General features: G+C 51.8%; 1 protein-coding gene across 2 annotated transcripts; it reads left to right on the forward strand.

Moving 5' to 3' along the window:
* Nucleotides 1-4,383: 4,383 nt before the first annotated feature.
* Nucleotides 4,384-13,672, forward strand: NFATC4 (nuclear factor of activated T cells 4; the record flags this gene model as incomplete). Of its 2 annotated transcripts, none has more annotated exons than XM_080808489.1 (10): nucleotides 4,384-4,483; nucleotides 5,607-6,702; nucleotides 8,304-8,466; nucleotides 9,051-9,250; nucleotides 9,564-9,736; nucleotides 10,180-10,320; nucleotides 11,339-11,394; nucleotides 11,672-11,798; nucleotides 11,993-12,574; nucleotides 13,298-13,672. In XM_080808489.1, the coding sequence occupies 10 exons, from the start codon at nucleotides 4,384-4,386 to the stop codon at nucleotides 13,363-13,365; spliced, it is 2,706 nt and encodes a 901-aa protein (XP_080664615.1). In that variant the 3' UTR covers nucleotides 13,366-13,672. The 2 variants fall into 2 exon arrangements, with proteins under 2 accessions (XP_080664615.1, XP_080664616.1); XM_080808490.1 differs by having other exon boundaries at nucleotides 11,993-12,253; nucleotides 13,298-13,530.
* Between the last annotated feature and the right edge of the window lie 11,188 nt (nucleotides 13,673-24,860).

Below are 24,860 nucleotides of genomic sequence, written 5' to 3' on the forward strand. Positions count from 1 at the left end.
CACACATGCATATATATATCATGGTCATGGTCATGATTATGTTTCAGATTATGACTAATACTGGAAATAATTTTTTTAAAAGATTTTATTTATTTATTTGGTAGGCAGAGAGGCAGGCGGGGGCGGGGGTAAGCAGGCTCCCCGCTGAGCAGGGAGCCTGATGCAGAGCTCAATCCCAGGCCGGGGGGGCGGGGGGGGCCACACCCAAGCCGAAGGCAGAGGCTCAACCTACTGAGACATCCAGGCACCCCTGAAAATAATTTTTTGTTAAAGAAGAGATGAGCTTTAAAAATGATAAATAAACTTCAATTGTCAAATGTGTAAAGTTGACGTTAGATGCTGTTATTGCGAGTCTAAGTCAGAAAAAGAATCAGGGTCTAAATTGGGATGGCAATGAAGGGAATAGAAAGGAAGTAGATAGATACTGCATGAATAAAACTGATACTTTTCTACAGTTACAGGGGCAAAGAAGAGGGAGATGTCAAGTAAGAAATATATTTCCAGCTTGGTAATAACTGGCAATTCTTGGGGGCTTGGTTTGTAAGTATAGGTACCCCATGCCTAGAACTGCCTCAGAACATAGAGGTGCTTCAGTACATATTTTTTGTCTGAATGAATGAATCATCTTGTACAGGACACATCCTATTTGCCTCATGTACTCTCCATCCATCTTTTTACTCTAGCTGTTACCTTGGCAACCAACTGCTTGCAGGTGTCACCTGACAGTATCTGCTCCCAACTACAGCTCCTATCTTTGCCTTTCCCCAGGGACTCCTTTGCTGCAGCCCTGTGGGGCATCTACCATTCCTGACACTTGTGTAAATCTTGAAGAGTGAGGGAATTAACACTCAAGGGGCACCTTTTGGCCATTGGGGGTAAGAGTGAGTGGATAAATATACCTGTCTCTTTATATAAATATTTTTTTCTTTATATAAATATTTTAAAAAATTTTTAAAAATCATTTATTTGAGAGAGTGAGAGAGAAAGGAGGAGCCGGGGGAGGGGCAGAGGGAGAGGGGGAAGCAGACTTCCCGAGGAGCGGGGAGCCTGACGCCTGTGACAGCAATGAGAAGACAAGATGATGACAATGACAACGTGGGGCTCAATCAGGGGACCCCAGGATCATGACCTGAGGCGAAGGCAGATACTTAACTGACTGAGCCACCCAGGCGCCCCTCCTATGTCTCTTGAATCACATTCTATATGGCTCTACAGAAGGTTCCAACCGGACAATGTTCCAGTTGTCCAGACAGCAACCAACTCAGTATCACATCCTTGGGCCTGCCTTCCTAGCTCCCCTCTTCCCATTCCCCACCAGGCTTGTCTCTTGGGATTGTTTTCCACAATAAACTGCCCACATGTCACTCTTGTCTCAGGCTCAGCTTTCAGGGGGAGCCCAGGCCAAGACTGACTCCTATGTAAAATGTGGCATGGAGGAGTTAGCACTGGTAAAAGACCCACAGACCTAGCTGTTCACTAACCTTCCTTGAAGAGATGGACACTTTTATTACCATTTTCAGATGCACGTGTACTGACAAGAAAAGATCTCCAAGCCATTTGTTAACGGAAAAAACAAAATAAAAAACAGGTCAAGAAAAATGCTTGTAGCAAGGGTCTCATGTTCCTGAAAAAGAGCAAGTGTGTGTACATACATGCTAATAAATGTATACAAAATATTGGGCTACCACGGTTTTCTATATAGTTTTATATGGCTTGAATCGTTTACAAGGAGAATGTATCTGTGTAATTATAAAAAAAAAGAAAAACCCAATATTGTCCATCTCCAAGGCCATTGAATCAAGCCAGTGAAAGTGCAGAGCCAAAGGTAAAGCGCATCACCAGCACAAGGTGAGACAGCCGAGCTGTGATCAGGTTTGCCCGCTAGGGGGCAGCGGAGCGAGAACAAAGGCTAGGCGGGCGAGAAACCTGGGACCTGAAGGGAGGGTGGCTGGGTCTTTGTGGTCGCCAGGGAGCAGAAGTGTAGGGCAACCTAAACCTACAAATACCCGCTCTTCCACAGGCAGGACATTGCAGAAGTCATAAATTCCATCCCTCTGCCGCACCCTAGACGGATCGAGGATTTCCAGACTCCAGGGGACGCCCCCCTCCACTTCCCCAGAGAGAAGCTTGGCTCTCTGAGCAGTCTTCAGGCTCGTTCGTACCACTTGGCCGCTCAACAACTCTCCCCTCTGTTCCCCACCCTCCCCCCGAAACCCGCAGAGGGGAAATTGAGTCACTGGGAGGCGAGGCCCGAGTCGCCGGGGAATGTGCGCCGACGCCAGCCCTCAGGGCCTTCCAGATGCTTGGAGGAGGGGAGGGTTCTCCAGGAAAATATACAAAGGGGGGTGAGAGGGGGAGGTGGCTGGCTGGGCAGGAGCTGAGCCAGACACATGGAGAAACGCTGCCCAGGATCAAAGGAAATATGACATTTGAAAAGAATGTGCGCGTCTGCTTGTGCAGCAGAGGGGGGCGTGGGGGTGGCGTGTGGGGAAGCAGGGGCTGGATTGGGGTCTCTACCCTTGCCCTTCTAGCCTCCGCTTGCCTCCTCCCTCTGTACACCCCCCCCCCCGCCTTAGGTGGAGGCCTGTCGCGGGTCTTAGGGTGTTCCTCGCTCTCCCTCCCCGTGGGTCTCTCCTTCCTTTATTTCCGAGATGAAGCTGGAAGGGAAATGTAACCTGAGGAGACCAATCAAAGGGGGAAAAAAAAAGGAAAGAAAAATCAAACCAAGCCGCCTCCCGGCTCGGCCTCGGAACATTCTTCTCTCCCCGCCCGCCTGGCCTCTTATCCCCGCCCCTCCAGCGTCGCGGTCCCGGGCTCGGAGCCGGAGCCGCTCCGCACGTCACTGGGGTCCCCGGGGGCTGGGGGGGTCCCCAGGGCGGGCCAGCGGGAGGACGCGAGGACGGGAGGGAAGGGAGGGGAGCCGCCTCTGCCGCGGCGGAGCTCCGGCCCGCCGAGCCAGCCCTCCCCTCTTCCCTTCTGCCCCGCAGAGCCTGTTTCTCATTAGAGTAACGGGCGCGGTCCCCGCCCGGCTCCCGAGTGTTTGTAAACGTCTGACCCGAGGGCCCTAACTTAACCCATTAGGTGCGGGGTTGGGGCGCCTCAGGGGGGCGCAGCCCTGAGCTGGAAGGATACAGGTTAAAGGTCGCTGCGGCCTGTTAAAGAGGTTTGAAGTACACCTTCGGTGTTGGTCGGGGGTGGGGGATGGTACCTCCCACACACCGGTCCGCCTTTCGAGTCAAGAATCTCCCATTCTAATTCCCTCTTACCCCAACAGGCCTGCCCTTCCTGGAACTCCAGCCCGAGTCTTCCTTCCTCCCCCCGCCCAGGTGACAGGTGTCCAACCCTGGGGCCCACAAGGTCGTCGGGCTTCGGGCTCCTAGAAAACCTGGCTAGGATTTGTCAGGCTAGTCGGAGCAGGATGCTATCGGATCAGAGAGTCATTCCAGACTACAGTGCTGGGCGGGGGGAGCCGACTTCCCGTGGAGGCTAATTAATGGCCCCTCTGGGTGGCTGGGACTCGGGCAGCGGTAAAGCCCGGCCTGGATCACCGCCCAATCAGGGTCTATAGACCTTTGAACAGTTCCCCCAAACGCCTAAATGTTCTTCACCTTTGAGGGTTGGGGAGCGACGGTGCCTGAGAGGGCTGACTCGGCAGGGCTTCCAGAAGGCCCAGGCAGGGCGGCTTCAAGGGAACGATGACCTTTTCCTTTTCAGAGCAGCCTGTAGCCACTCTGAACCCAAGAGCCTCCTGGGCCTCAAGGCTTGGAGGGAAAGGGGAGGAGAGGTGTCCTTCCTTGAGAGTTGCTGACCGCACAACTCTTCAGAACTTAAGAAAGGATCTCCGTGGGCTCTCCACACTATAGGCCCAGGATGTAGCCGCCTTAAGGCCCTCGGACCCGGAGCCCTCAACTTAGACTAAGTTGGGGGTGTGTGTGTGGTGGTAGTGCTCCCTGAGGGATATGATTGTCATGAGTGAGGGCCAATAAGCTTTAGTAAGGTCGCACCACGCTTGAAGGACAGTTTTCCAATTCAGTTTTGTTCTTTTTTTTTTTTGAGGGGGAGGGACTGGAGAGAGGACAGAGGGAGGGAGGGTGGGGGAGGACGAGGGGCGCGTGGTTTTCTCATCTCATCCCTGGAGGAGGGGCTGGAGCATCCCGGGCAGCCAATCAGGGACAGGCTGGGGGGGGCGCTTTGAAGAAGTTTGGGGGAAAAAAGTTTGGAAAAGTTTCTATAATAACGAGGGGGCGTCCGGAGGGAGGAGGCAGCGGCGGAGGAGGGGGCGTCTCAAAGAAGGGGAGGGAGGGAGCCACGGGTGAGGATACGGCAGCCTCCTGAGCTCCCCCCTCCCACCCAGACCGGGACCTGGGGGCTCTGGCCGGCTCCATGGGGGCCGCAAGCTGCGAGGATGAGGAGCTGGAATTTAAGCTGGTGTTCGGGGAGGAAAAGGAGACCCCCCCGCTGGGCGCGGGGGGGTCGGGGGAAGGTTAGTGCGGGGCTGGGAAGGGGTCTCGGGGTCAGTGAGGGAAAGGGCCCGGAGATCCCGAGTCTGGGAATTTTAGGGCGGGGAGCCTGGGGTGGAGGATGAGGGGCTTAGAGGTGGAGGGGAGTCGCGGGGCACGGGGGTCTGCGGAGGTGAGGCTGGGGGCCCGGCACCACTTTCTCCTTTTTAGGTCGTGACTGGGGTGGGGGTGGGGGTGCCGTTGGCTGCGCGCCGCCTCTCGGCTGGGCCGTCTGTCACTGGGATGGGGGGCGGGCGGGAGGAGCGGCCCCGAGAGCCCCGGGCGCCGCCAGGGGAAGGGGAACGGGGTAGGGGGGGTGTCTCTGGAGCGTGCGGCTGGCTGACCCGGCCCTGGGCCCGCGGACCCGACGCCGGGGGCTGGGGGAGCTCTCGGGCCCCGCCAGGGCGCCCCTCCCCCTCCCCCGCCGGCTGCAATGAGAGGCAGATGGCGGGGATTGAGCCGGGGGCGGCGGCCGCCGCTCTCACGGAATCGGCGCTGCCCGCGCCCCCCTCCCCGGAGCCGGGCCCGGGGCCCGCACGCAGCATCCCCTCCGCTGCACCCCCGCCCACAGATGGGGGGAGTGAAGGAGGAGCCACCTCCCCTTGTCGCCACAGCCCCGGCGCCCCCCCACCCCTTGGCCACCGTTGCGATGGCAACTGGGGCTCCTGCCAGCACCGTTTGGGGGTTTGGGAACCGCTGCTAATTGGGTTCATGTGTGAGTCGCCCCCAGCCCAGCCCAGCGCCTCCCTAAACACGCCTCCAGGCCCAGCTCCAGCCCCTCTCCAGTCTCCTCCCTCACCTTAAGACCCGCCCCGTCTGGTACCCCAGGTCCCAGGGCCAGGGGCTCAAGAGTGTCAGGTTCTCCGAGTGGGAAAAGGCCTGGGACGTCTGGATCTATGTACTTCACCTTCTGAGGTCCAACTTTGCTTTTATCTTTGTGGCTCTTAAGGGCATCTCAGGGATCCCCCCCCTTATGCTGAGGAGGGGGTGGCATACAGGATTTGGAGGGCTGGCCACTCAAGGAACCCAGACATCTCACCTGCTTCTCTTTGTCCCCATCTCCTGTGGCATCCTTCTCTCTGTCCCCCTCCCTTCCCATTTTGACAGAACTGGACTCAGAGGACGCCCCGCCATGCTGCCGTCTGGCCCTGGGGGAGCCCCCTCCCTATGGCGCTGCCCCTATTGGCATTCCCCGGCCTCCACCCCCTCGGCCTGGCATGCATTCGCCACCACCCCGCCCAGCCCCCTCACCTGGCACTTGGGAGAGCCAGCCCGCCCGGTCAGTGAGGCTGGGGGGCCCGGGAGGGGCTTCTGGGGGGGCTGGGGGAGGCCGTGTTCTTGAATGCCCCAGCATCCGCATCACCTCCATCTCTCCCACTCCTGACCCACCGGCCACGCTGGAGGACAACCCCGATGCCTGGGGGGACGGCTCCCCCAGGGATTACCCACCACCAGAAGGCTTTGGGGGCTACCGAGAGACGGGGGGCCAGGGCGGGGGCCCATTCTTCAGCCCCAGCCCTGGCAGCAGCAGCCTGTCCTCGTGGAGCTTCTTCTCCGACGCTTCAGATGAGGCAGCCCTGTACGCAGCCTGTGATGAGGTGGAGTCTGAGCTGAATGAGGCAGCCTCGCGCTTTGGCCTGGGCTCCCCCTTGCCCTCACCCCGGGCCTCCCCCAGGCCATGGACCCCCGACGATCCCTGGAACCTGTATGGTCCGAGCCCTGGAGGCCGGGGGCCAGAGGATAGTTGGCTACTCCTCAGCGCTCCTGGGCCCACCCCAGCCTCCCCACGGCCGGCCTCTCCATGTGGCAAGCGGCGCTATTCCAGCTCGGGAACCCCATCTTCGGCCTCCCCAGCTCTGTCTCGCCGTGGCAGCCTGGGGGAGGAGGGGCCCGAGCCACCTCCACCACCACCATTGCCTCTGGCCCGGGACCCTGGCTCCCCTGGCCCTTTTGACTACGTGGGAGCCCCGCCAGCGGAGAGCATCCCGCAGAAGACCCGGCGGACTTCCAGCGAGCAGGCAGTGGCCCTGCCTCGGTCTGAGGAGCCTGCCCCATGCAATGGGAAGCTGCAGTCAGGGGCTGAGGAGACTGTGGCGCCCCCCGGGGGGCCTCGAAAGGAGGTGGCTGGCATGGACTATCTGGCAGTGCCTTCCCCCCTGGCTTGGTCCAAGGCCCGGATTGGGGGACACAGCCCCATCTTCAGGTGAGGATTGTGGCTAGCCCCACCTGTGTCTCCAGTCATCCCACTGAGGGAGCAGAAGGTCAAGGAATGGGTTAGAAGGGCGGTCCTGGTTCTGTGCCCTTGGCATTTCAAAAGAGACTCTTCAACCTTACTCAGTTTTGGGGAGAATTAAACCAAGCCAAACCAAACCCAAGCCCCACCCCCTCCAAACATAATTTGCAAAAGGACAATCCCTCCCTGTGGACCAATAAGGAAAAACCTCCCTACCTCCCAGGAGGACCACTTAGGTAAAGAAGGAGTGCTTGGCCTCTAGCGTGTCCCCTGTCCCCAGCTCTGCACTGGGCACGAGCCTGGCTGGATTTAAGCCCTGCGCTAGGTAGCATGAAGTCTCTCACTTAATTTCTAGGGCCATGACTTACTGATTAAAAGCGTAGCTGCTAATTTGAATAAAATAGCTTGCAAGTCAAAGAATTCCTATTAAAACAAGTGGTGCTTAGGGTTCTTCCACCCCTTTCACTCTCAAAGAACCCTGCCCACTTCAATCATCCTGAATCTTGGGATGTCACATTGAGCTGGCTTCATCCAGAAAAGTTTCCTGGGAAAAGAAACCTTAACGTCTGTTGCCTTGGGCTTCTGTAGAGCAGGGTTGTATGGGGCTGTGGCGGGCACTGTAGGGTGACTTAACGGCATCCGTGGCCTCTATCTGCTAGGTACTAGTGGCACCCTGTTCCCTAGGTGGTTCTACTCAGAGTGTCTCCAGACATTGCCAGCCACCACCTGGAGGAGATCTTCCCGCTCAATACAGGAAAATTGCCCATCTGTAACCCCTGTCTTTCTGGAACTGACCTGTCCAGCCCCAGCTAGTGGAAAAGGTGCTGGAAACAGTCCTGGCTTCTGTCAGTGACTGTCTTGCTTGGCCTGCTGGATTCTACTCCCTGGGGCCTCGATTTCTTTATTTGAAAAACAAAGGGATGAACCTCTGAGGACTTTTCTGGTCCGAGGTGGTATTTCTTTCTTTCTTTTTTCAAAGATTTATTTATTTATTTATTTATTTATTTATTTATTTACTTACTTACTTACTTACTTACTTATTTGACAGACAGAGGTTACAAGTAGGCAGAGAGGCAGGCAGACAGAGAGAGGGTGAAGCAGGCTTCCCGCTGAACAGAGCCCCATGTGGGGCTTGATCCCAGGACCCTGGGATCATGACCAGAGCCGAAGGCAGAGGCTTTAACCCACTGAGCCACCCAGGCGCCCCTTGAGGTGGTATTTCTTTACTTAACTCTTCCTGTCCAGGTCTGGGGCTTAGGATTAGGTCTATGTTGACCGCTGTATCCTGGTGAATGAACCCTCGCCACCCCAAACCCTGTGCTCAGAGCTGGAAAGAAAGGAGTCTCAGGCCTGGTGCCATCTTCCACACCCTCATCTCAAGGGGTTCTGAGAGGGTTGTCTCCTATCTCCCCCTGCTTCTGGGCTTTCAGACTGTTTTATTTCTGCTGTGATTTCCTTTCTCCCACACCCAACACCCCGTCCTCCCTCACATCGCAGGGAGCTGGGCCTAGTGCTTCCCTGATGGGTCTGAGGCTACAGATTGACGGTCAGTGCTCTTCTCTCCTCTCCAGGACCTCCGCCCTACCCCCGCTGGACTGGCCGCTGCCCAGCCAGTATGAGCAGCTGGAGCTGAGGATCGAAGTGCAGCCCAGAGCCCACCACCGGGCCCACTATGAGACTGAGGGCAGCCGAGGAGCTGTCAAAGCTGCCCCTGGTGGTCACCCTGTAGTCAAGGTAAGGGGCAGAGGGCAGGCCTCATAGACTTTCTCTTCTCCAGTCCCAGATCCCTGCAGATGGGCTCCAGCTGTGCCGACCCATGGCACTGCCCTTTCCCACACTCCCTCAGCAATGACCCTGCAGGCAGCCTGGGGGAGGGGCAGGAGTTAGAGGAGGAAGGGTGCACTTCAAGGACCCGGATATACTTTCTACTTCTCTGTCCCTCCACCCCCGCTCCACTCTTCCCATGGGACACCAGTCTCATGTCTACTCTGGAAAATGGTGGCGTGCCAGATGTGGGGGATGGGGTGAGGCTGAGGCCAAAGTTCACTGGGAGTTAGGTTGTCTCTTGAGTTGGGCCAGTCTCTCTTGGAAGATTTTCCCCTTTGCCCAACCCAGTTTGGGCCTTATTCCAAGAATAGCACTGTGAACTCCAGGCCACGTTTTCTCCACAGCTGATGCCCAATTCCCTCTGGGAGTCCCTTCCAGGATATCCTTTATCTTTCACCATCCTCATCCCCCAGTCGACTGAAAACCCAGGGATGGATGAAGGATGAGACAGTGGGGATTTCAACTGGATGGCTTCTCTCTCCTTCTGCCAGCTCCTGGGCTACAGTGAGAAGCCACTGACCCTACAGATGTTCATTGGCACTGCAGATGAACGGAACCTGCGGCCTCATGCCTTCTATCAGGTGCACCGTATCACGGGCAAGATGGTGGCCACAGCTAGCTATGAAGCTGTCGTCAGTGGTACCAAAGTGTTGGAGATGACCCTGCTTCCTGAGAACAACATGGCAGCCAAGTAGGTCCCCGTTTCACTTCCCCTCAGTCTTCAGGCTTTAGGACTGACCTTTTCCATGAGGTCTTCCTCTTCCCAGAAGAGCTAGACATCACCCCTAGGAGCAGGTTTCAGGCTTCTCACGATCTAGAAGAGGACTTTGGGGGTTAGGGAGCACCTTGGAGAGACCACCTTTGATTAGAAAATCACCCCCCCTCCCAGGCTCCCAGAGGAAATCATTCAGGGCTTTGGATGAAGGGTGGGGGTTTCCTTCTTGTGGGGGCATCACTGTTCACCTGGGTGGTGGGGGGGCTTGCCTTCCATTCTCTGCCTTCAGCATTGACTGTGCTGGAATCCTGAAGCTCCGGAATTCAGACATCGAACTACGGAAGGGGGAGACGGACATCGGGCGCAAGAACACGCGAGTGCGGCTCGTATTCCGGGTGCACGTGCCCCAGGGCAGTGGGAAGGTCGTCTCAGTGCAGACAGCATCGGTGCCCATTGAGTGCTGTGAGCAAAGAGGCCCTGTGCCGGCTCTGTGTCTCCTGCCGCTCCCTCTCTGTATGTCTGTCTGGCTTCCCATCTCTTCTGCATCGTGTCCTGTGTCCTGTCTGTCCTAGGTAGCCCTGAAAAGGACTCAGCACTTATTTCTCTTATGGAGGGGGTGGGGGCAGTGTTCTCAGACTGTCTGGGCTGGCCTAGAGTATCCCTGGGTCGCTCTGTGTCCTTGTCTGGGTAACTTTCTGGCCTTTGGTGACCTTGTTCATCTCTCTCTGCCCAGGCTCCTTACCTGGTCTGTATGACCCCAGGGATACCGTTGGTTTACTTGTGTGTCTGCTGCTGAGGAGGACTCCTCCGGGGTCCTGTGGCAGTGATTCCAAGGAGGGTGGGGGCACAGGAGGCTGTCTTCTCATGCGCAGCCCCGCCAGCTTCTCTCCTGCCCTGCTCTGCAGCCCAGCGCTCAGCCCAGGAGCTGCCCCAGGTAGAGGCCTACAGCCCCAGTGCCTGCTCCGTGAGAGGAGGAGAGGAACTAGTGCTCACTGGCTCCAACTTCCTGCCAGACTCCAAGGTGGTGTTCATCGAGAGGGGCCCTGGTGAGCACCCATGGGGCGGGGGGCAGGCAGGAAGAGTTTGGAACCGGCAGGTGAATGATTTCGGGCTCTATCACTAAACTAGCAAGTTGAACCTCCATTTCCCTCTCTGTAAAAGGGAACAGTTAGATTGCCCTTCCTATTGTCCTGTCTGCTTCCCGAGGGGAGATCGGTGTGACAGCAATCTCAAATGCTCAAAGGAGGTGGGGGTGGTCCTTGGCTGGCTCAGTCAGTAGAGCATGGGACTCTTGGTGTCGGGGTTGTGAGTTCTAGCCCCTATTGGGAGTGGAGATTAATTAAAAATAAAATCTAAAAAAATAAAATAAAATGCTCAAGATGATGAACAAATGTAAGAAATCCACATTCATTTTATTAAAGAGGAGTCAGCTTTGACATAATTTACTCCCACGTGGATAGGCTATAGAGGAGAAGGGGAGAGGGGATTTAGACCGTCACAGCTCCTGAAACCCCCCGAGTTATGGGCTTGGTAACACAATTGTGATTGAAAAGCTTGTGAGGGGCCTCAGGTCAGCTGCAGGGCTGGAGAAGGGGAGACCGAGGGGTCCAGGTAAAACCACCACCTCCCCTAACCCTGCCCATCGAGAGCCCCAGCTCCTACACTCAAATTTAGCACCCTGAGACCATGACAAAGCAGGTGCAGAGGTTCTGGGTCTTGAGATTGGGGTCTCATTGCCTTCCTGTAAGCGAGGACCCTTTCCTACCCTTGAACTTCCTCCCAGCACTATGACAGGAGGGGATGTTTGGAGCTGGATGGGAGGGTTCATGCCTTGTCATGAACTCTGTCTGATTCCTGGGCTGGCCCTGCCATTTCTCTTGGTTTCAGTTTGCTGCCTCTTCCACCCAATTGAATAAACACTCAGTGGGCTCTTCTGTGAGCCAGGCCCCATAGGGGACTTCTGAGTCTGGCCTCAGCTCTAGCAGGAGGGGAAATGGCAGGGGGCAGGGGGCAGGGGGCAGGGCCCCTGGAGTTGGGCTGGAGCTCTTTGTTCCTCCTGCACAGATGGAAAGCTGCAGTGGGAGGAGGAGGCCACAGTGAACCGGCTGCAGAGCAACGAGGTACCAGTGTCACTTGGGCATGTGCCCTGGGCGGGTGGTGGGAGAAGTCAGGAAATTCACAGCTTTGTCTCTTGCCCATGGGAATGGAGTCCAGAAGCTACCTTTTCTCTTCTGAAGGAGGCAGCCTGTCTACCATAGAAGCAGGTTCATCTCTAGGGAGTGAACTTTGCTGTTAAGCAAATGAACAAAACCAGGAGGTGGAGCTTGGGTCCCTGGGAGGGATGGGCTGAGTCTAGATCCCTGAGGGCTGACTGCCTCATCCTGTGCTCTTCTCCAGGTGACGCTGACCCTGACTGTCCCTGAGTACAGCAATAAGCGGGTGTCCCGGCCAGTCCAGGTCTACTTTTATGTCTCCAATGGGCGGAGGAAGCGCAGTCCTACCCAGACTTTCAAGTTTCTGCCTGGTACGCTCAAGGACAGCCCATGGTGGGGGTGTGGGAATATGGGGAGCAGGGGTGGGGCAGAGGGCTGCAGTGACCCATGGTTAGGGGCCAAGGGATGGCTGAAGCCTGGGGATGGAGGGGTGGTTGGAGGCTGTGCGGTGGGGAGACAGCCTGCCCTCTCACCAGCGTGTCCTCCTGCTGTCCCTTCTACCCAGTGATCTTCAAGGAGGAGCCCTTACCGGACTCATCTCTCCGTGGCTTCCCTTCAGCACCTGGCCCCCCCTTTGGCACTGACATGGACTTCTCACCACCCAGGCCCCCTTACCCCTCCTATCCCCACGAAGACCCTGCTTATGAAACTCCTTACCTGTCAGAAGGCTTCAGCTATGGCACACCCCCTCTGTACCCCCAGACGGGACTCCCACCATCCTACAGACCTGGCCTGCGGATATTCCCTGAGACCGGGGGTGCCACAGGTTGTGCCCGCCCCCCTCCAGTCTCCTTCCTTCCCCGGCCCTTCCCTAGTGACCCCTATGGAGGACGGGGCTCCCCATTTCCCTTGGGGCTGCCATTCCCTCCTCCAGCCCCCTTTCGGCCTCCACTGCCTTCATCCCCACCACTTGAAGGCCCCTTCCCTCCCCAGAGTGGCATTCCTCCCACACCAACTGAGGGATACAATGAGGTAGGGCCAAGCTATGGCCCTGGGGAGGGGGCTCCGGAGCAGGAGAAATCCAGGGGTGGCTACGGCAGCGGCTTCCGAGACAGTGTCCCTATCCAGGGTATCACGCTGGAGGAAGGTGGGTGTGCGCCTGGGGGCTGTGAGTGTGAGTGTGTGTAAGAGGTTGCTCTGCATGTTTGCTGAGGGCTGGAGTTTGGCTTCCGTGATTGGGCATCCTTGGTCTCTTGGGGCCAGTCAGAGGGTCTCAGGAGGCACATGCTTGGTGCATGTGGCCCCCTGAATCCAGTTCCATTTAGTTCCAAAGGGTACATGGAGTACCGGCCCCAGCCCTTCTGCCTTGGCTCTCAGTCTCAGGGCTAGAAGCACTTTAAAAGTCATGCAGCCTAGCTCCCTCCATCTGTGGACTCAGGCACTGTATTTCAGAGACGGGTAGGGGCTCTCAGAGGTCCCGCCGGAGCATATTGCCTCAGCTTTCCGCTCCACATGGTGACTGTGATCAGGGTTGGTGGTGACAAGCCTTGGTATTTTGCATCTCCTTCCTCCCACTGGCTACCCCCACCTGCAGCACTGCTGACTGCACTTGCCCTGACGTTGCAGGCCAAGCCAGCAGGACAGGGCTGGGATGGGGGCCTGGGAGCCCACATGGATGGAACTGAGCGAGATTGGATTGGGACCAGGTATCCAGACACACTGGGGAAACTGAGGCCCAGTGGAAGAGAAGCCAGTGGAGGAGGAGCCTAGAGGCATCGTAGACTGAGGCCTGCCTGGAATGGATTGGGGGTCTCTGGAGAAGGAGGGGACTAGTCCTTAGCCCAGTCTTTCAACTGCCCCTCCTTTACAGTGAGTGAAATCATTGGCCGAGACCTGAGTGGCTTCCCTGCACCTCCCGGAGAAGAGCCTCCTGCCTGAAGCGTCGCCTGGCAAACCCCAGCCCTGCCCAGCCTTGCCCACTTTCCCTTCATCCTGGGTTGGTGGTTTCAGAAGCTTGGGCCGACCTGGCTCCTCTTTCTCCAGCTTGATATGCCTCCTCTCCCCTGCCCCTCACTGAGGTGTGGCCTTTGGGCCTGGTGCTGCCTTGGAGGGCTAAGATGGGAGTGGGGCCCGAGGCCAGGAGTGAGGACAGACCGGAGTGAAGGCTGTGTCTCCTTGTGTACAGGCCATGGTGCTGGGAGGCTGGGGACAGATTGATGGATAATAAACTGCTCACTGACTAGTGCTTCAGGCTCCAGAAGTCTTTGGAGAAAGAGAGATGGGGCAGCTTACTCTAGCCCTGGTCCAAGGAGGCTTGCAGGTTGTATCCCAAAGAGTTTCTCAATGGAGGGGTGCTGGGGAAGGTTTGGAGGGACTCCAGAGGCTCCCCAGCTGGGGTGAGGTTGGGGACCAGGGCTGGAGGAGGCCTCTCCTCCATGGGAATTCAGATTCTTTGGGAGCTTTGGGATGGGGCCCAGGGATTTGTGTGTTTTCAAGTTCCTTTCTCTTGCTGCTGCTCAGATCATTCTGATTCATAGTCAAGGTCACAAAACAGCAGTCTAGTCCCTTTTCCCCATTTATAAAGGAGGAATCTTGACTCAGAGAGGGAAAGGGGCTTGTCCAAGGTTACACAGCTAATCCACTAGCAGGCTGAAAACACTCCGGGCTCCTGCTCCCAGCCCCTCTTCAGATACCCTCACCCCTGGGGCTTAAGCCCCACCAAAGGCTTATCTCCCTTGAGTAGGGTTGGGGATGAGGGAGGGCTGGCATGGATCCATCTACGCTGGATTCTCCCACCGCTGGGGACCATGAAGACGTTCTGGAAAGATCTGTGGTTCAGAGGTAGACTAGGAAGCCAAATAGCTCCCTAACGTCTCTGGCCACCACTCGCCATGGTACAGGCCATTGTATGACCTTCTGGCCCACCTTGAGGGTACACCCACATATCACCACTGACAGGCCAGGCTTGGAAACCTGGTTTACCCCAGTTCACAGGCTCTGGGACCAACCAGTGGGCTGGGGAGACTCAAACCTTGTCTACCCTGCTCACGTGGAGCCTGGTACACAGTAGGCACTGAGTACCACCAGGCTGAGTTGGTGAGGGCTGGCTGCAGGGGGCCATACTCAGAAGATATTCAGGGAATTAGTACTTGAGGAATCTGCTGCACCTAAGGCTGCTGGGGCCTCTCTATGCCCAGGGGGTCAAATACCTATTTTTTCAGGGGCAGGTGTGGCAGAAGCTAGATTGGAGGATTGGAAAACCAGGGTCATACCTTTTCCCCACCCTCTTCCATCTGGGTTGCTGCACTGAAATGAATTTCCTTTGTCTTCATGAATACAAATTTCTGTGAACCAAACTGACATCAAATGATCAGCTCACTGGGCTTTGGGTGCTTCTTAAAGATATCCCCAGGGTGCCTTGCTGGCTCAGTTGGTCTCTTAAAAAAAAAAAAAATCAGTTCATCTCAGTAAATAATTCTTCAAGAAAATAAAAAAAGATTTTATTTACTTAGAGAGTGTGAGCTAGGGGAGGGGCAGAGGGAGAGAGAGAATCTCAAGCCGACTCCCACTAAATGCAGAGCCTGATATGGGGCTCAAACTCGCAACCCTGAGATCGTGACCTGAGCAGAAATCAATAGTATGCTGCTGAGCCACCCAGGGACCCGGTAAATATTTCTTGTACAGATGGTATGTCAGGTCTTGAGGGTGGAGGTGGGCAGCGAGTAATTTTAATACCAGGTATAAAAGGAGCAGAGATTGGGAACACGTCATCCAGCTGTGGGTTTAAGGGGCTAATTTCAGGATGATGGAATTAAGGGATGGGCAGGTTAGACCGAGCTAGCAGAATGGGCCCAATCCTGGAGGAGAGAGGAGGACTAATAGGTTGAAGTCTTGGCATTCCTGGAGGAGCGGAGAGGTTCTGTCGGGTGGGGGTGGGGTGTAGGCTAAGTTCTGGAAGTGGGGGACTCTTAAGGACTGGAGAAGTGAGTAGGGGCTGGATTCTGAGGGGCCTTGTAGCCATGCCAGGGAATTTAGAGTTATCCAGGGATGGTGGGAGAATTCCCTCTAGAGGGCAGGCCTTAAGCTGGGAGGGATCCAACAGACAGGCCATGAGTCTTCCGGAGAGGGGGGTGGCTGACATCTGCTCCCTGTGACTTGCTGTGCCAGGCCTGTTCTGCCCTCTGGGCCCACACTTTATAGGCTTAACCCCTTTTCCTACTGGAATCCTGATGTGGGTCAGTCTCTCAAGGTCATTGTTCCTTCCAGGATCCCTACAGGCATCTAGGTCCCTGAGGCTGGATTTGAGAGAGAGAGAGAGAGAGGAGGAGGCCAGACCTTCAGCTGGTGCCAGAAAAGACTTTCTTGGCCATGATTTCTCAAAGTGTGGTCTGAGATTTCTTGCATTTGAATCACTGGGGAGAGTTTTTTGGTTTTGTTTTTTAAAGATTTTATTTTATTTTTAAAGATTTTATTTTTATTTATTTGAGAGAGAGAGAGAGAGAGAGAGAGCATTCGTGAGAGAGCACAACAGGGGGAGCAGCAGAGGGAGAGGAAGAAGCATACTCCCCACTGAGCAGGGAGTCCAAGGCAGGGCTCTGATCCTAGGACACTGAGATTACGACCCAAGCCCAAGGCCGACACTTAACTGACTGTGCCACCTAGGAGCCCCTAAAGATTTTATTTTTAAGTAATCTCTACACCTAAGGTGGGGCTCAAACCCACAACCCCGAGATCAAGAGTTGCAAGCTATGACTGAGCCAACCAGGTGCCTCTGTTTTAGTTTTTTTTTTTTTTTAAAGATTTTATTTTTTTTATTTGACAGAGATCACAAGTAGGCAGAGAAGCAGGCAGAGAGAGAGGAGAGAGCAGGCCCCCCGCCGAGCAGAGAGCCTGATGTGGGGCTCGATCCCAGGACCCTGGGATCATGACCCAAGCCGAAGGCAGAGGCCTTAACACACTGAACCACCCAGGCGCCCCCCTGTTTTAGTTTTTAATGTAAATTGTTAGGCAACCCTTGACCTACTCAATTATAGTCTCTGGGGGCAGGACACAGGTATCTGCATTTTAAAAAAACATTTTATTTATATATTTATTTACTTGAGAGAGAGAGAGAAGCAGAGGGATAGGTACACATAGATTCTATGGGGAGCACAGAGCCTGACTCTGGGCTGACTCCATGATGTGGAGATCATGACCTGAGCTGAAATCAAGTTGGATGCTTAAGGTATTGAGCCACTCTGGTGCACTGGTACCTGCATTTTATTTTATTTTATTTTTAAAGATTTTATTTATTTATTTGACAGAGAGAGATCACAATTATGCAGAGAGGCAGGCAGAGAAGGAGAGAGGAAGAAGCATGCTTGCCGCTGAGCAGAGAGCCCGATGCGGGGCTCAATCCCAGGACCTGAGATCATGACCTGAGCTGAAGGCAGAGGCTTTAACCCACTGAGCCACCCAGGCACCCCTGGTACCTGCATTTTAAAGAGGGCCCTAGGGGCACTTGGGTGGCTCAGTGCGTTAAGCCTCTGCCATCGGCTCAGGTCATGATCTCAGGGTCCTGGGATCAGCTCCGCATCAGTCTCTCTGCTCTTCAGGGAGCCTGCTTCTTCCTCTCTCTCTGCCTGCCTCTCTGCCTAATTGTGATCTCTCTCTCTCTCTCTGTCAAATAAATAAATAAAATCTTAAAAAAAAAAAAAAGAGTGCTCTAGGTAATCATTCAACACAAGAATGCTTGAGAGCTAGAGTCATTTGTGTGCTCCTTCCCACTCCAGACTCTAATAAAATGGCTCCCTGCTCCCTTCGCATAGATCTTGCCTGGGCTGTCCTGGGTGAGGCTCACCCGGAAAAGTGTTCTTAGGAGAGGGGAAGGGCACACACATTCTTGACATTGCAACCCATCTCTCCCTTCACCTGGCTCTGTCTTGCTGCTTGGATAATTTCAGTTGTCTTGAAGAAGGCTGCAGAAAAAATGGCACTTCCTGGAAATTCCAGATGTGGGAAGGGAGAAGAGGTATGGCTGCTTTTTTGGAAGCTAGTTTTGGCCTCAGTGTCTCATTGCTCACTTGGCCAACTCCCCACAAAGCCCCCCGGGGCCCCTACTGTGTGCCAAGCCCCGTGCTAGGCACAAGGGCCATGGGCATCACACTGGGGCCTTGCCGTAGATAAACCAGATAAACCAGTCACTAGTAGGAGAGACCTTCCTCCCTGGAGACAAGGGTGAGGTGATTTTATGTGAGCTGCCCAAGAGGCAGAAATGGTCTGTTGCTATGGAAACACTGGGAGCTAAGCTTGAGAAGGAGGGTTAAAGAACATTTTACAAAGGCAGGTGATTTTGAGCTCAGTCTTCAAGGAGAAAGGGGGATTTTCTGGACAAACAAAAGAGATATGAGAGGGGGTCATGCCTGAGGGTTAAAACATGAGGTCAGGATAAAACATGACGTCCCACACCCTGGGAAGGAATCAGACTTGAGCTGCTTTAATCAGTCATGCAAAGGACCAAAGATTTGGTTAGAGGGTCTACAGGTGTGGACGTGCACATGCGTGATTTAAGATTTAGAAACTGTATGGAGAAATACTGGTCGGGAGATCAGAAATAGTTTTGCAGTAGTTTAGGCAAGAGAAGTTTGGGCTTTATCTACTGATCAGCTTAGCTAAATAGGTTCAAATAAGGTGAGGGGTTGGGGAATAAAAAAGGTCCTGGGCTTGGACACCAACTCAACCATCAACTCTTTGTGTGATCTCTAGCATGTCCCAGAACTAACTGGGCGCTAGCTGCCTCATCTGTAAATGTTTATCGCCATCCTGCTATGCAGCAGCCTCTGGGAGAGCTGTTGGGGAGGATAGAACTCTAATTGAGACAAACATGGTTCCTTCTCTCATGGAACTCAAGAGTTTATAATAGGCAGTTACAGAACAATGTGTAATGGTGGGGAAGTACTGGAGGCCCCTGGATCTTTCAGAAAGCTCACTGAACCTTCTCTTCCCACTATTTGTGTATCTCTTCTAGTAACAGTAGATGACTATGTTTTGAAAGAATCTATTGAACCTATCCCTTTGAGGGGTGGGGGAGGGGTGTGGACAAGACATTCCCTGAAAGAAATGGATATTCACAATGTCAGTTATCCTGGATGAAGAGCATCCAGGGTCAGGAAATGTGGATTTATCATCAGACCTTGTGTAGCACTGGAAGGAGCATTGCTCTGTTTTTCTCTCTTAGGCCTGAACCTTGAGAGGTCTAGTTAGACCTGAGTGCGTCCAAGCGTCCTCTACCACAGTGGGTCAGGATCCTGGCAGGGCAGTAAGTCAGGGGGCCAAGGCTGGGCAAGATGATAGTTCCATGTGTAGGTAACACGACATTTTATGTTCCTCTGAGTAATTCTTTTTAGCTCTTTTTTTTTTTTTTTAAAGATTTTATTCATTTATTTGACAGAGAGAGACACAGCCAGAGAGGAAACACAAGCAGGGGGATTGGGAGACGGAGAAGCAGGCTTTCCGATGAGGAGGGAGCCCAATGTGGGGCTCTATCCCAGGACCCTGGGATCATGACCTGAGCCAAAGGCAGACACTTAATGACTGAGCCACCCAGGTGCCCCTCTCTCTCTTTTTTTAAGTTTATTTTTCTCTCTTTGTTTATTTGTTTGTTTGTTTCTCTCTCTCTTTTTAGAGAGAGAGAGTGAGGGCTGGTGTAGAGGATGCATGAGCATGAGTGGGGGGTGGGTGTGGATTCTGGTGGGGGGAAATGAGGCAGGAGGGGGAGGGGCAGAGGGAAGGCGAGAGAGAATCCCAGCAGGCTCCATGCCCAGCATGGGTTGCAGTGCTCTATCTCATAACCCTGAGATCATGACCTGAGCCAGATGCCTAACTGACTGAGCCGCCCAGGTGCCCTCTTTCTTTTCTTCTTTTCCTTTTCTTTCTTTCTTGCTTTCTTTCTTTCTCTCTTTCAATATGTATGTATGTATGTATATATGTAAGTAAATCTCTATACCCAACATGGGGCTTGAACTTTTAACCCCGAGATCAAAAGTCACATCCTCTTCTGACTGAGCCTGCCAGGTGCCCTTCCTTTTTAGCCCTTTTCGAATGTCTTAGTTTCCTTGGGCTGCCATAACAAAGCACCACGAACTAGGTGGCTTAAAACAATAGACATTTTTCTCTCATAATTCAGGAGGCCAGAAGTCTGAAATCAAGTTATTGGCAGAGTTGGTTCCTTCTGGAGGCTCTGAGGGAGGATCTGTTCTAGTCTCTTTTCCAACTTCTCCTGGTTGTTGGCAATCTCTGGTGTTCCTTGGCTTCCAGAAACATCATTCTGATCTCTGCCTCTATTATTGCATGTAATTCTTCCTTGTGTCTCCTCTGTGTTTCTATGTCCAAATTTCTCTTATAAAGATACCAGTCACTGAATTTAGAGCCTACCCTCATCCAGTATTACTATATTTTAACTTGAATACATCTGCAAAGACCCTATTTCCAAATAAGGTCACATTCAAAAGTACCAGAGGTTGGGACTGGAACATATCTCTTTTGGTGACCCAATTCAATCTACCACACTGAATTTCACATAAAGTTTTGTCAATCTTTCTGATCTCAGTTGTGTTATGGCAAGTTAAGCAAGGGTGTCCATGTTTGGACCCAAGCAGTGCATGGGACAGCAGTGGCTTTTGATGCTGGCTGGGTGGATGCAGCCATGAGGCATGGAATTCCCAAATGAAAGGTGATTTTGAAGTAGCTACTTGAAGTAGTGACAAATAGGAATTTTAAGGCCAACTCTCAATCCTCAGGAGATTCTCCTTTTCCTGCTGTTTTTGGACAATCTCCATTTTACTTGGGATGCTGGGAGATTGTAGATTTATTTGCAACCGACATCTCCAAACTGGAAAGGTAACAAGATGAACAAGGAGTAAACAGTTAAATGAGAATGGGCATTCTCAATGAGCAGTTAGCATATTAAAAGCTCTGAAGATTCCTCCAGTAAATAAATCCCTTTAGTTATATAATCCAATGTTTCCTAAATGCAGTTTGTCATGAAGTTCTTTTATTTAGGACAATACACGATTAGTTATCTGTTCTGAGATACCATATTATCCCAAAACTTAGTGGCCTAAAACAACAATAAAAAGTTATCTTTCACCGTTTCCAAAGGTCAGAGATTTGGCTGAGCAATTTGGCTTGGAGTCTTTCCTGAGGCTGCAGTCATCTCAAGGCTTTGCTGGAATCAGAGAATGCATTTTTTTAAAAAGATTTTGTTTATTTATTTGACAGACAGAGATCACAAGTAGGCAGAGAGGCAGGCAGAGAGGGAGAGGGGGAAAGCAGGCTCCCCGCTCAGCAGAGAGCCCGATGCGGGGCTCGATCCCAGGACCCTGGGATCATGACCTGAGCCGAAGGCAGAGGCTTTTAACCCACTGAGCCAACCAGGCAGAGAATGCATTTTTGAGATTGTTCAGTTAGGCTGGAAAGTTGATGGTGGCTATTGGTAGAAGGTCTCAGTTCTTCATTTCATGGGCCTCTCCACTGGGCTGCTTGAGAGTTCTCATGACATGGCAGCTGGCTTTCCCTAGCATTAGCCATTCAAGAAGCCAAGGTGGAAACTTTACAAGCTAGCTTTGGTCATCTCCATTATACTTTGTTAGTTACAGAGCGTAGCCCTGATTTACTCTGGGAACAGCAGGAAGCGAGGGTCTTATGAACCATCTGGGAGGCTGGTACCACAAATATGAATCTTCACTTATTCATTCATCCAGCAAATATTTACTGGTGTTGGCTATGTGCCAAGCACTGTTCTAGACCCCAATGACACAACTTCAAACACAACAGAGACATCCCTATCCTTGTGGGCTTACATTCTAGTGACATTACTCACTCAACATCTGCTTGAGACAATCTAGGATATACTGCTTCACAAGGACATAGAAGGGTGAGAAGTGTGAATACAGAAAGTTTAATGCCAAGACAGGGGAAACTCATAATACTGTGGAAACTGGGGCTCCTGACCTAGGCTTGATATTTTGGAAGAGGCAAAATGATAGGGAAAGGAAACATCAGTGATTGTCAGGGGGAATGATTAGAAAACAAGGAATGGTTGACTATAAAGGGACAGCACACAGGAATTTTTAGTGCCATGGAACTATTCTGTATAGTAGGGTTGGTGAGTACATGACTATGCCATTATCAAAATCCATAGACCTCTATGGAGACTAAACTTCATTGTATCCAAACAAAAAAAATCATCAGTCCCAGGATGTCACATATGAATGTAACTGTATTACAAATATATATGAAAAAGGTAGTGGGGGTGGGGGAAAAGCTAAAATAAGTAAATTTGGAAAACAATCTTTTTTTTTTTTTTAAATTTTATTTATTATTTATTTGACAGAGAAAGATCCCAGTAGACAGAGGCAGGCAGAGGCAGAGAGAGAGAGAGGGAAGCAGGCTCCCTGCCGAGCAGAGAGCCTGATGTGGGACTTGATCTCAGGACTCTGAGATCATGACCTGAGCCGAAGGCAGCGGCTTAACCCACTGAGCCACCCAGGCGCCCTGGAAAACAATCTTTTGACTGGATACAGTAAGGCTATCGACAAAAGGAACCATAAATTTTTTTTTTAAAAGGGATCATATATAGACATTAGAGTTGGTAAATTTGTTACAGGTTAACAATTCTGAAATGATTTCACATATGTATTAGTTTTGAATAAATAAGTAGATAAACAATAGCTAATGGGACATAAGTTTCTTATAGTCAGAGAAAGAGGTGGTGGTTGGGGAGAAAGGCTAGAATAAGCCTTGTGGGACTGGATTTGAGTTGGATATACCAGTAAGAGCTCATGCTTGTTTTATTTTTTTAAAAGATTTTATTTATTTTATTTATTTGACAGACAGGGAGATCACAAGTAGGCAGAGAGGCAGGTAGAGAGAGAGAGGAGGAAGCAGGCTTCCCACTGAGCAGAGAGCCTGATGCGGAGCTCGATCCCAGGACCCTGAGATCATGACCTGAGCCCAAGGCAGAGGCTTAACCTACTGAGCCACCCAGGTGCCCCTCATGCTTGTTTTATATACATATACACATAGTATTAGAGACTATATGTGACAGATTTATATAGATGGATGTCACTCTATTTAGATCCATAAGCCACAGATATTTGTATAATATATACATACTTATTATATATAATATATCTGTATAATAGTTTATATAACATATAAAACCTTGTTAATATAAAAAATATATTTATAATTATATTATAAATAATTATATATTATATATCTATATTATATATATATAGACATACAAGTAATATAGAGATAAATGGTGTGAATATGTGAGCAAATATACATACATATATTTGCTAGTTTTGTCTGCTAAGAAGTCCGAAAATAAGGGGCACCACGTTAACAATGAGCACATCTAACATCCAGATGTTGGTTTCTGAATACCGTTCTTCAATAAGAAGAACAAGGGTTCCTTGGGAAAATGACTAATTCTAGGGCTGGACTATCTAATGCAAGATAAACCTGGAGCAACCTGAATTTCTAGAAAATTAGGGCTAAAAATCAAGCTGTGGGGTGGATATCAAAAGGATGCAGGAACCAACTCAAAGATGTCCTAATAGCCAAGGTTGAAACAATTTGAGCAATGTAATAAATAACAATGATATTAGATTATAACACAAATTATAAAATAAATCTATGTAAGTCCGTACAGACACAAATAAATGGCTGAATAAATAACTCACTGGTGGAGAAGGGACAAGTTTCCTTTAAAGAATTTCAGTTAATAGGGGCGCCTGGGTGGCTCAGTGGGTTAAGCCTCTGCCTTGAGCTCAGGTCATGATCTCAGGGTCCTGGGATCGAGCCCCACATCCAGCTCTCTACTCAGCGGAGAGCCTGCTTCCCCCTCTTTCTCTGCCTGCCTCTCTGCCTACTTGTGATCTGTCTGTCAAATAAATAAATAAAATTAAAAACAAAAAAAAGAATTCCAGTTAATAAATGTAGAAGGAGTAGATGAAATAGAAAATCACCATTAGGGGCGGCTGGGTGGCTCAGTTGGTTAGGGGTCTGCATTCGGCTCAGCTCACGATCCCAGGGTCCTGGGTTTGAGCCCCACATTGGGCTCCCCAGCTCATCCAGGAGGCCTGCTTCTCCCTCTCCCTCTGCTCCTCCCCCTTCTGCGCTCTCTCTCTTTGTCAAATAAATAAATCTTTTAAAAGAATCATCATTAGATCATCACATTAATAATTCTACAGGCAAGATCCATCGATGGATGCTAACTAAAATCAGTAGGTATAACTTTAAGGAAGAACAAGATATTTGCAGGCCGCAAAATATCTGTTCCAAAATACACTAATTACTGCGATGGTTTTAAAATACAATCCCAGAGGGGCGCCTGGGTGGCTCAGTGGGTTGGGCCTCTGCCTTCGGCTAGGGTCATGATCCCGGGGTTCTGGGATTGAGCCCCGCATTGGGCATTCTGCTCAGTGGGGAGTCTGCTTCCCTCTCTCTCTCTCTGCCTGCCTCTCTGCCTACTTGTGATCTCTGTCAATAAATAAATAAAAATCTTTAAAAAAAATACAATCCCAGATTCTTTAATATGCCTTGCTTTAAGAGGCAGGGCTTATTTAATTCCTCTTCGTTTGAACATGGTATGGACTTAGCAACTTGTTCTAACGCATAGAGTATGGAAAGGGAAAAAGAGCAACTTTACAGTACAGAAACTAAGCAAACACCACCTTAACCGAGCAATCAAGGTTAACATCATCAGCAATAATTCAGGTTGATATCAGACGCCCCTGATGTGATGCATTGAGAAGCACACATCACCTCTGTGAAATTCTTTCCTAAATCTCATAACCTCAGTCTAACCTAAATTGGGCAACATCCTACAAAAGATCTGCCCACAAATCCTGAAAGAGGTTGAGGTTTCAATTTTCTCATTTCGAGGAAAATCACACGCAGATTTATATACTGATGCCGGAAGGGAGGGAAGCTGAAGTTTTTGTAGAGGGAGGGGCCGGGCCGTCTAAAGCTTTGTGATTCTGTAGCCTTTGAAGATGCAGCCCGCGGCTGTGAAACACTTGGACCCTGCCTCCATCCCCCTTCCCTTCACCTAGGCAGTTGCTGTTTGTGTCCTTGTCCAGGCTGGAGAACTGAAGCAGAGAGACCTCTTTCTTTCCGGGGGGGGGGGGGGGGGACGACTCTGCTCAGCTTCAAGTCCTGCCCGGATGCGCGGTAGGTAGGTGGCCTCCTCCCCTTCCAGACTGCCCCGGGGTGAACACTGTCCGGATTATCACCCAGGAGTGCTGGGAAGGTGACTGACACCAGGGGGCAGCAGTAACCAAGTGGAAGGTGGGGTGGGCAGGCGAGAGGAGGAGAAAGGTCAGAAAAACAACGCCCCTGTGCCTACGTGAACTTCACATCGCATTCTCTTGTGCGTTTTCTCC

The sequence above is a fragment of the Martes martes genome (genome assembly GCF_963455335.1).
Source record: "Martes martes genome assembly, chromosome: 7".
Taxonomy (NCBI): Eukaryota; Metazoa; Chordata; class Mammalia; order Carnivora; family Mustelidae; genus Martes; species Martes martes.